This window comes from Pan paniscus, chromosome 1, assembly GCF_029289425.2.
Source record: "Pan paniscus chromosome 1, NHGRI_mPanPan1-v2.0_pri, whole genome shotgun sequence".
Lineage (NCBI taxonomy): Eukaryota > Metazoa > Chordata > Mammalia > Primates > Hominidae > Pan > Pan paniscus.
In genome coordinates this window covers 44,269,371-44,281,465 of record NC_073249.2, presented here as the reverse complement: position 1 = coordinate 44,281,465, position 12,095 = coordinate 44,269,371, and the positions used below count along the sequence as shown (strand labels likewise).

The window sequence follows — 12,095 nt, the reverse complement described above, 5'->3', positions numbered from 1 at the left end:
GCCCAGGACAGCTTTGAATGTGGCCCAACACAAATTCATAAATTTTCTTAAAACATTATGAGTTTTTTTGCAATTTTTAAAAATCTCATCAGCTATCATTACTGTTAGTGTATTTTATATGTGGCCCAAGACAATTATTCTTCCAATGTGGCCCAGGGAAGTCAAAGATTGGACACCCCTGGCTTATATGTTCATGCCAAGCCACAGTAACTCTAAATTGAACAAGTAGCTGAAAGATGCACTAATACTATCAAACCAAGCCAGAAGAAGGAACACACACAGATGCACACACACATACACAGAGAGGCATGTGAGAGCAGAAAGAGAATGGGCTTTGGAACTAGAGAGACTAGAATGAGAATCCTGACCCCACCACTTCTGTGAGACTTTAGGCAAGTTTACAGAACCTCTTACACATAACCTCAGCCTAAATTTTCTCCTTTAAAAAGCAGGTAAAACAACTTGCAGGGTTGATGTAAAAGTCAGCAATGGTACATATACCAAACAGTGTCTGAAACAGAGTAGACACAGAAATCGATAGCATCAGGAAAATACGTAGTTGCAAAATGTGATCTGCAGTTAGCTAAAAGAAGAGGAAGGGCCGGGCGCAGTGGTTCACGCCTGTAATCCCAGCACTTAGGGAGGCCGAGGCAGGCGGATCACTTGAGGTCTGGAGTTCGAGACCAGCCTGGCCAACATGGCAAAACCCCATCTCTACTAAAAATATGAAAATTAGCCAGGCGTGGTGGTGCATGCCTGTAGTCCCAGCTACTCGGGAGGCTGAGGCAGGAGAATTGATTGAACCTGGGAGGCGGAGGTTGCAGTGAACCAAGATCATGCCACTGCACTGCAGCCTGGGCAACAGAGCGAGACCCTGTCTCAAAAAAATAAAATAAAATAAAATAAATAAAAATAAAAGAGAAGAGGAAGAAGGATGCTCAACGGTAAACACACACCCCCATCCATCCCTACTTATCCCAAGACATGATAATAAAGGCTTCCCAAGTCAGACTCTAAAAGGTGGCAGGAAGGATGAAATGATTGTCCAAGTCTAACTAGTATTTTACATCTAATAAAACCACTCTACGGGGAAACATTTAAAAGAAGAATGGTATAATAAACTCTGAGCCGGCTGTCAGAAGAATTAAAGTGCAGCATCTTAGGCAAAGTACTGAAGGGCAGAATTTCTCCATTTTAAGAGAGAAGTGAACACAGATGCAATCATTATAAAGTTGTAAAACACTATAAAACAGACTCATGGGAAAATTCCTCTAAGGTGAAATCGCTCAAACAGGAAATTACCAGGTTGCGCTGGGGAGTGAGTAGAGAGTGGCGTCTGCCAGGCCAGAGGGAGATGTAGCTCTTACCGTCATTTGGTACTCCTTGAAGTTCTATATTGGTTGTTTTGGGTTTCTTCTTAGGTGGCTGGGACCCATCTGCTGAGGACTGCCTCTTCTTCTCTGAACTAGCCCCTTCATCCATCAAGGAGGTTTGGACTGCATCCGGTGGGGGGCCGTAAGGATTTTCTTCTGGGTCTTCTACCTCAGGGGCAATGGGTAAATACAATAGAGCCTTTGAATCTTCCAGCTCTTCATCACTATTTGGAGCAGGATCAGACAAGGGATTGGAAAAAAGAGGAGATAGTTGCTTAAACCATGAGCCCTTCCTCTATCACCTATATTAAGCATAAGCAACAGGTATGGATCTAGAACTTTAAGAAAGCCAAGAAGAATACAAGGGAATCAAACAATGTAATTGATAAAATTGGTGATAAAAATAAACAGGATAAATGAATTATTTTGGTTCCTTAAAATTCTCTATCAGGGAGAAGTGAAAGGAACATAGGACTAGAGAAGAAAGGCTACATTGGATTTCTTGTACACCAAACGAGTTATCTCTTTTAGCTAATAAGCAGACGGGACTGAAGGGATAGCCAGGGAAACTGCGGAGTACTCCCCCAGAGGCCAGGAGCAGCAGTAGCCAAGGTGCCCAGCCTCCCGGGCCGGCTCACCTGCTACAGAAGGCAGCAATAGGGTCCACGCTGGTGACATCCACTTCCTCATCTTCTGCAGCATCAGCCCCTGCAGGACAGAAACACAGGAGATGTTTGAGAAGAAGTGAAAAACTGCTTTTTATTTGCAGCTTCAAGGTTTTCATAAGTTGAAATTCCAGAGAAACAAAGGAGGAAAACCAAATAGTTCACTTCACTTAATCATTTAACAAATATGTGCTGAATTTCCACCCTATCCTAGGCACTGAAAATAGTGCAATGACCCAGAAAAAGTTGGGAACAGCTCTTCAGTAAAAGGTTTATAGTCTAACTGGGGAGACAGAGAGACAGTTTCAATTTAATACAGTAATGGTATGTGTAACTTGCTCAGGATACGGGAAGGAGGAACAATTTATGTGGAAATCTGGGAAGGTTTGACAGAACATAACCCTATAATCTAGAACATTCTGCTTCCCTGGAGGTCCTCCTAAAACACATTAGGCATGCAAGTTATCTAATATCACAAAAGTGAGGACCAGCACTTTGACACTAAACAGAACCAACCTCATTCCCAATCCTGATTCCTGGCACCATCAAGTATCTCGGGGGTCAATAATCTGTGGCACTAACTACTCACTGACAGTGCCAACTGGGCATCCTAAGCATTCACCCGCACAAACCTTACTATGTTATAAAGCCCTGTGTTAGACACCACGGGGATTAAAAAGTCAAATCTTTATTCTCAAGGAGCTCCTATCTAGAAATTCAGAAGAGATAAAATCACAGTCATAATCATAATGGAAATTAATATCTTAGTGCTTATTATGGCCTAGGCATATATTAAATGCTTTACATGAATTATTTCACTTACTCCCCACAACCCTAAAAAGCAGGTACTATTACTGTCCCTATTTTACAGATGAGGAAATTCAGTTTAAGCAGTATTTTGCCCAAGGCAGTCTGACTTCAGAGCCCAGGTTCTTGACCCTTCTCTTACTGACAAAGGAGTGACAGAATACATGGGAAAAGCTGAGCACTCTTAGCATGGTGAGTTCTTTGCTAGGTGCTGCATGTATGTCCTCACTTAGTCATCTGCAATTAATCAGGAAATACACAATGATATGTTAAGAGAGCTGCTTGAGCCCTGGTAATACCCATATAAGCCCTTAGTAAACACCTTATAAATTAAGGCTCTCCAAATACTGTGGAAATTGTGTAAGCTTAAAGAAAAAAGAAGGCCAGGCACAGTGGTTCATAGGCCAGGCACAGTGGCTCATGTCTGTAATGGCAGCACTTTGGGAGGCCAAAGTGGGTGGATCACCTGAGGTCAGGAGTTCCAGACCAGCCTGGCCAACACGGGGAAACCCCATCTCTACTAAAAATACAAAAAATTCGCTGGGAGTGGTGGCAGGCACCTGTAATCCCAGCTACTCGGGAGGCTGAGGCAGGAGAATCACTTGAACCCGAGAGGTGGAGGTTGCGGTGAGCCAAGATCATGCCATTGCATCCAGCCTGGGTGACAAGAGCGAAATTCCATCTCAAAAAAAAAAAAAAAAAAAAGTCTGGGGTGGAGGGGGGCATTTTAGATGAAGTGCTGAAATAAATTTACAACACAAATGAAGAATATTAAGTAAAGCAATCATTTTCCCTTTAGGAAATCCTGTCTGCAATTTAGAAATAGTACCTGTCTGCTCAGGCTCACTCTTATCTTCATCTTCAATATCAAACTCTGATTCCCTTTCTTCGTATTCTACATTTTCATCCAATTCTTTGAAGTCTGGTGCAAATGCACTCCAGTTTTCCTATACAACAAGATATACTACTTAACCATATGTGAAAGCAATAATCTGTAATCTACACATTAATGATAAAATGAAAGATGTGAGCATGAAAGGAATTCACAATTCTTAGATTAAATTTGGCAGACAAGAAAAAAATGGGTATCTGTAAGTTTTACTAGCTTAGGTATTTTCTATCTTAAACATTAAGATAAGCTAAGTTATTAACTGTAGCTCTTTTGAATCACTGCCTTCTTTGGTCATTTTAGGAATTTAGAGGTAAAATGTTAAATTTTCTTGTAAGTACACTGATTACAAACATAATTTAAAGGTGTTCAAAGTAAAATTAAGATGTAAAACAGAAACTGAGCTGAAAGTAAGAAAAGCAAAAGAAAAATGTTATCTCAAATAAATAATAGAAAAATGCAACAGAAAGTTCACTAGAGTTTCTCCCTGAAAAGAGCCAGAAAACCAACTTGGGACCAAGACCTTCCCACCAAAATAAAGTGCAACTAGATGCACTGAACCTATGTAATTTAGGTTGCGAGAATCATATGGAAAAGAAAATAAAAATGTAATTTTTAGCTTCCTATGTATAAGGTTCTTTGATAAAAAGAAGGGGTATCTAGTTTCGAAGCAAGTAAAATAGAATACTTACTACTTGATTCTGTGCCCAGATAGATACCACTCCACTGGAAATGGATGCTATGATGGGTCGAACAGGATGCCACTAAATTTTAGCGAAGGAAAGAAAAACAGGTTGTTAAGAACAGATTTTAGATTTTTTGGATTATGTGACTAACAAAAGCAATGTCCTAATGTACTCACAGCTACATCCAAGAGGAGTTCTCCTCTCGTCCCATGGAGAATCTTCACCAGGTTGCCAATGCTCTTCTCCCAGATGTACAGGGCATGCTGCCGGGCAGAACCTGCCACGATGTATTCCCCATCCCCAGAGAAACAACATTTCTTCCATGGGGTCCTAAAGGACAAGGAAAGTACCAAGGAGAGCTGGAACTCAAGCCCAGGTCATGAATGATCACATATTCTTCTAGGTTGTGATACATACCTATTCACCAAATCCTGCAATTTCTGCATAGGTTCAGGCTCTCCATCTCTTCCACATGTTAAGATTTCTCTGCCATCATAAACTCTGATTATTCGATCTGCCGTGTTAATTAAAAAGCAACTACGGGAAGGATAAAAATATCAACACCAGAGGTCAGAAATCTGTTCCTTAGTACTACAAAACGACTAATAAACTACGGAAGAATTGAGGAAAAATCAAAGTAATAGACTAGAATATTTATATATCTACTTGTCATCTCCCAAACCAAAATACAATTTTAAGTGGGAATATGTTTTATACTTCCTGTGTATCCCTGAACCCAAAATATACAAACTGTCAGTATTAACTAAGTTCCAAGACCTCTCTACTAAAACCAGCTTCCTAAATTCCCAAGTTTACAGTGAAATGGATATAAATACTTCATTTCTCTGGCCTGTTTTACACATAATATATATTTTTTAAATGAGGTAATAAACTAAATATGTCATTTTAAAATGTCATTTTTACTGTAATGACATTGAAAATCTTAGAAATCTGTATAAAATATTAGTTATTTCATCACTTTCTTGCAGACTTCACTGACTATAACCTTTTCTTAATTCAAGAGAATTTTGAACATTAATATCCTCTAAGTCAGCTGTCCCCAACATTTTTGGCACCAGGGACTGGTTTTGTGGAAGACAATTTTTCCACGGCCCAGGCTGGTGGGAGGATTATGGTTTCAGGATGAAACTGTTCCACCTCAGATCATCAGGCATTAGATTCTCATAAGGAGTGTACAACCTAGATCCCTCACATGTGCAGTTCAAAATAGGGTCCGTGCTCCTATGAGAATCTAATGCTGCTGCTGATCTGACAGGAGGCAGAGCTCAGGTGGTAATGCTCACCTCCAGCTGTGTGGCAGGGTTCCTAACAGGCCAATACTGGTCTGTGGCCTGGGGGTTGGGGACCCCTGCTCCAAGTTATGTATGGGTGTTCCTAAACAAAATAGGAGAACTATTACCTCTTACTGACAACCTATTTCCTATTTCTGTTGATATATTCTACGACTTCTAACTAGGTAACCAAACTTACCAGAATAACATCCAAAATTAAAAGGGTAAATAGGCAGTATTCAGTTACAATGTGAATTTGATGACATCAGTCCTGATGATAATAAGTTAATATATACCCAGTGCTTACTATATGCCAGGCATTTTGGTTTTAAGCACTGACCACTTACTTATTTTTCTGTAAAGTAACCGCCTGATAACCTCCAGATAAGGAAGATGTAACTACGGCAGGAAATGTTATGAACTCAAAAACCAGATATTGTAAGTTTCTAAAAACCTTAAGTACATTTTTAAAAAATGCTTAAGTATAATATACATGAAAACTGCAAATCTCCATGTATTTTTGCATTCTATTCACTCTTAAAACTGTCCCTTAAAAGGTAAGATCTCACTCACCTCCCCTTCCGGGCAAACTCAATTGACTTAATGGCTGTCGTATTGCTTGTTCCAGTTGTCACTCTGAAGGAAGCAACAAGATCCTGAGAATCTGTTTTTAGGACCAAAATCTAAAGTTTAAAGGAGGGGGGAAAAAAGTAAGTGTTCCGATAACTAACAATAATTGATTTGGCTTGTTTCTAATACTGCGTAAAGACTGGGTAAAAATGCAAATGTCTCTATTCCCATATATTTGACCTGATTAACTGGTATTGCTGTTTTGCTTCCTTAAGTAAGACAAGGTCTTAATCTAGTCTTTTTTTTTTTTTTTTTTTTTTTTGAAACAGAGTTTCGCTCTTGTTGCCCAGGCTGGAGTGCAATGGTGCAATCTCGGCTCACTGCAACCTCTGCCTCCTGGGTTCAAGCAATTCTCCTGCCTCAGCCTCCTGAGTAGCTGGGATTACATGCATGCGCCACGACGCCTGGCTAATTTTGTATTTTTAGTAGAGACAGGGTTTCTTCATGTTGGTCAGGCTGGTCTCAAACTCCCAACCTCAGGTGATCCGCCCACCTCGGCCTCCCAAAGTGCTGGGATTACAGGCATTCACCACCACGCCTGGCCAATCTATTCTTAAAATATGATGTTTAGCATTATTCACAATAACCAAAATATAGAAGCAACCCAAGTATCCGCAGATAAGCCATATAAACAAAAGTGGAATAAACATAAAATGGAGTATTATTGAGCCTTGAGAAGAAGGAGAAAGATTCTGACACATGCTACACACATGGGTGAAGCTTGAGGACATGAAACTAAGTGAAATAAGCCAGTCACAAAAAGGCAAATACTATATGATTCCCCTTATATGAGGTACCTGGAGTAGTCAAATTCATAAAGAGAGAAGGTCAAAGGGTGTTTCTAGGGGCTGGCAGAGAGCAGGGAATGGGAAATGATGATTCAATAGGTACAGAATTCCAGTTTTACAAGAAGAAAAGATTTCTAAAGATGGATGGTGATCATTGCACAATAGAGTGAATGTACATTAATTACCACTGAACTGTACAGTTAAATATGGCTGAAATGGTAAAATTTATGCTGTGTGTATTTTATCACAATTTCTTAAAAATCACCTTTCTAGGCCAGGCGCGGTGGTTCACACCTATAATCCCAGCACTTTAGGAGGCTGAAGCAAGTGGATCACCTGAGGTTGGGAGTTCAAGACCAGCCTGATCAACATGGAGAGACCCCCGTCTCTACTAAAAATACAAAATTAGCCAGGTGTGGTGATGAATGCCTGTAATCCCAGCTACTCGGGAGGCTGAGGCAGGAGAATCGCTGGAACCCGGGAGGCAGAGGTTGCAGTGAACTGAGATGGTGCCATTGCACTCCAGCCTGGGCAACAACAAGAGCGAAACTCCATCTCAAAAAAAAAAAAAAAAAAAATTGCCTTTCTAAGGCCGGGTGCAGTGGCTCACACCTATAATCACGGCACTTTAGGAGGCTGAGGTGGGCGGATCACTTGAGGTCAGGAGTAATTCCAGCTACTCAAGAGGCTGAGGCAGGAGATTCGCTTGAACCCAGGAGATGGAGGTTGCAGTGAGCCAATATCATGCACTGCACTCTAGCCTAGGCAACAGAGTGAGACTCCATCTCAAAAAAAAAAAAAAAAAAGGAAAAATTGCCCTTCTAAAATAGCCATGAAATTATACTAACCCATGTGCCACAGTCAAAAAATAAAAATAAAAATAAATCAAGATGCCCAGTGGAACTATCCTAAGCATGAAAAGAATCTTTAAAAGGTCACCTAACCTGACTTCTTATTCCACAGAAGAAACACCTTCTACAATGTATTCCAGAGAAAAGGGCCTACACATTCCAAAAGGCAAAGTCAGAAGTTTGAAGGAAAAAGAAGAATAAGTCTCAGTACTGTAAGTTAAGCTGGCCTGAATTATACAATCTTTTATAAAACCAGATATTGAGAAATTTTGATCAGCAGTGTTCCAGCTGATAACATGACATTGAAATTTTATAATTTCATAATGGCCCTTCATTACTAGCAACCAGTAAAGGTCCTCCCATGCTTTTCTAGGTCAAATAATCTCTATCACTCTAAATCCAAAGAACAAAAATTATTATTAAGAGATGGAAGAAAATTAGACTACATTTGTTGCAGAAAGGAGCTGTGCTTAGTCCAAGAATAAAAACAATTTTCAAAAGAAACAAAACAAGTAAACATTAAATGAGCCAGTGTACAAGATGCCTGATTTGCCGGCTTTTAGGCTTACCTTGCCTTTTGCGTTTCCCGTATAAATATATTCCCCTCGCCTATCAAAAGATGCCACAACGTTCAAATCGGAGTCATCGTCCACCGGCAGAACAACATGTTTGGAATCTGAAAGGGTCAACATGACAGGAGCAGATTTCATGGGACACACGAGAACCTTGTTCCTGTTTAAAAATACGAACAGTACATTGGCTGTTGCTTTGGTATCAGCAAGCTGATTCCCTGTCCTTTTCCCTGATCCCTGTCCATACCCTCATCAATTCTCCCACCCAAGCAAATTTGAAACAGTGAAAAAGCATAAAATCCACAGGTCTAATAACAGGGAAAATTCTGAGTAAAATTAGTCTTGACAAAATAAAACATGATCATTAAAAAAAAGTAAGAGGCCAGGCGCAGTGGCTCACGCCTGTAATCCCAGCACTTTGGGGAGGCTGAGGCAGGCAGATCACTTGAGGTCAGGAGTTCGAGACCAGCCTGGCCAACATGGTGAAACCCCATCTCTACTAAAAATACAAAAACTTAGCCGGATGTGGTGCCTGCACCTGTAATCCCAGCTACTTGGGAGGCCGAGGCAAGAGAATCGCTTGAAAACAGGAGGAGGAGGGTGCAGTAAGCTGAGACTGCGCCATTGCACTCCAGCTGGAGCGTCGCAGCGAGACTCCATCTCAAAAAAATTTAAATTTAAATTTAAAAAAACGCATTCAGGGCCAGGCGCAGTGGCTCATGCCTGTAATTCCAGCACTTTGGGAGGCTGAGGTGGACAGATCACGAGGTCAGGAGTTCGAGACCAACCTGGCCAACATGGGGATACTCTGTCTCTGCTAAAAATACAAAAATTAGCCAGGCATGGTGGCACGCGCCTGCAGTCCCAGCTACTCGAGAGGCTGAGGCAGGAGAATCTTGAACCCAGGAGGCAGAGGTTGTGTGAGCCAAGATGGCGCCACTGCACTCCAGCCTGGGTGACAGAGCAGGACTCTGTCTCAAAAAAAAGAAAGAAAGAAAGAAAGGAAGAAAGAAATGTATTCAGTAGAGCCAACCTAGACGGAAAGATTATTTTATGTAGAAGGTTTGAAGAGATGTGTATTTGCCTTCTAAAACCATAAACTAAAATTATCATGAGCCCAGAGCTAATCCATATAGAATTAGACCCCACCCCAGGAGAGAAATAGCTTAAACATACTGATCTCGTGGATGATATTGGACTTTTAAGATGGGTGAAGGGAATCGAAACCTCTGGTCACAGTCGCCTGAAAGAACATCCCACTGTGACACTATGTTATCAGTGGAAGCACTCACAAGTTTATGACCATCTCGGCTCCAGCTGAGGAAAAAAAAGGGGTAATTTAGCACATATTCTAAGTATATCATACCACTCTCATGAATAAACTGTGTAAGTCACACACATTGCTGCAACTGCACAGGTCAACAATGTTTTTGGTTTTGTTCCACGTATACTCAAATCCATAAGCTTTTCCAACTAGGCAATTAATAAGAAGGTTTTCATGACATTTTACTATCTAGTAATGGAAGCTCATAATATTTCAAGATAAAACTATAAAGTGACTCAGTGAAATAAGAGATTAAAACATCTTAGAAGAGTCTAAAAAATCAGCTGCGCTTTAAGGGTTGATATATTTGAACTTTCTGAAGTCATCTCAGAAGTAGCACCATCATGGTATAAACAAAACAAAAAAATGATAAGTATCTGTTATTTAAAATAATTTAAAAAGAACTGAGAAAGAATTAATTCCTCCTGATAAGTACAGATAAACACACTGGACATCATATATAAAACAGACAAAAAAGGTTCTGAAAGGTAGACAAAGGACAGGCAAGCCAGAGACTGCAGAATCTTAAGGATGACACAGTAGTGAAATCCCTGAATTTTCTTTCTGCCTCATGTTCCCCGTTCTGGGTGAAGGAGAAGCCAACAACCTGGTAATGCCAGTGGGCACACATAAAAAGCCCCAAGAAGAGCTAAGGGACCAGAAAAGGACAGCCCAGCAAGACAGAAAACTTTAAGACAATAACCAACCTACGCCAGCCAAACATCACAGAAAAGAAATGCAAATCCCCCTCTTAGCCAGGTTGAAGCAGATAGCCTAGACTTCACCTTTATTCAGCTATAACAAGGCACCCTCCCCACCTCACTGGGGTGGTGTCAGAGAAGGATCAGTAGGGAATCAGATTTGCATTACCACCAGCAGTAATGAGGTCGCACCACCATGGTGTCAGAGAAGGACACATAGAGAGAAGGAACAAGGAATTCCTATCCTTCCCAGACAGGATGTTATCAGCAGAGACCTAGTGGAGAGCCTAAACTTCCAATCCCACCCAGCAGTAATGAGGCCAAGTAAGAAGAAACCTGGACTTTCACCCACCTGTGGCAATAACAAGATGGTACACTCCATTTCCCTGTGCAGTATCAGAGGAGGCCTGCTAAACTAAAAGATTTAAATAAGATCTATAGGACGGGCGCAATGGCTCACACCTGTAATCCCAGCACTTTGGGAGGCCAAGGCAGGCAAATCACTTGAGGCCCAGAGTTTGAGACCAGCCTGGCCGACATGGTGAAACCCCGTTGTCTACTAAAAATACAAAAAATTAGCCGGGCATGGTGGTGTGCACCTGTAGTCCCAGCTACTCGGGAGGCTTGAGGCAGGAGAATCGCTTGAACCTGGGAGGCAGAAGTTGCAGTGAGCCAAGATGGCGCCACTGGGCTCCAGCCTAGGCGACAGAGTGAGACTCTGTCTCAAGAAAAAGTAAAAAATAAATAAGATCTACAGTCTCATAATACCCAAAATGCCCAGGTTTCAACTGAAAATCACTTGTCAACTCAAGAACAAAGAAAATCTCAACTCGAATAAGAAAAGACAATCAATAGACACTAATACAGAAATGACATAAATGTTAGAATTATCTGACAAGGATTATAATGCAGCCATCATAAAAATGCTTCAACAATTATGAACATGCCTGAAACAGATGGGGAAAAAAGCCCAGAAAATCTTAGCAAAGAAATAGAAGATACAGAGAAGAACCAAATGGGAATTTTAGAACTGAAAAATATAGTAACAGAAATAAACTCAATAGATGAATTCAGCAGCCAATGGAGGAAAAAAAGGGAAAGAATTAGCAAACTGGAAGATGGAATAAAAATTACCATAGACATATATATGTGTGTCTGTGTGTATATATGTGTGTATATGTATGTGTGTATATATATATATATACACACACACACACACATATGTTTACATATCTATACACACAGAGCCTCAGAGACCTGTAGAACTATAACAAAAGATGTAATATTCATGTCATCAGAATCCTGGAAGGAGAGAATACAGACTGGGATGTTAAGGTTATTTGAAGAAATAATGGCTGAAAATTTCCTAAATCTGGCAAGAGATACAAAACCTACAGATTCAAGAACATCAACTAGGATGAGCCCAAAGAAATCCACTCCGAGAAATACAAACTTCTGAAAACTAAAGACAATGAAAAAATCTTGAAAGCTGCAAGAGAAAAATGATGCCTTATCTA

General features: G+C 40.6%; 1 protein-coding gene across 5 annotated transcripts in view; it reads right to left on the bottom strand.

Annotated features, from left to right (window-relative positions):
• Window positions 1–12,095, bottom strand: part of RBBP5 (RB binding protein 5, histone lysine methyltransferase complex subunit) — a 34,518-nt gene that overhangs the window by 7,563 nt on the left and 14,860 nt on the right. For all 5 annotated transcript variants that reach the window (XM_003822957.4, XM_008976570.5, XM_003822958.4 and 2 more), the window contains 9 exons: window positions 9,730–9,870; window positions 8,551–8,713; window positions 6,286–6,395; window positions 4,838–4,957; window positions 4,597–4,750; window positions 4,427–4,498; window positions 3,675–3,792; window positions 2,012–2,081; window positions 1,368–1,597 (listed from right to left, as the gene is read on the bottom strand). In XM_003822957.4, the coding sequence (XP_003823005.1) occupies window positions 1,368–1,597; window positions 2,012–2,081; window positions 3,675–3,792; window positions 4,427–4,498; window positions 4,597–4,750; window positions 4,838–4,957; window positions 6,286–6,395; window positions 8,551–8,713; window positions 9,730–9,870 (1,178 nt within the window). The remainder of the gene's footprint in view (window positions 1–1,367; window positions 1,598–2,011; window positions 2,082–3,674; window positions 3,793–4,426; window positions 4,499–4,596; window positions 4,751–4,837; window positions 4,958–6,285; window positions 6,396–8,550; window positions 8,714–9,729; window positions 9,871–12,095) is intronic.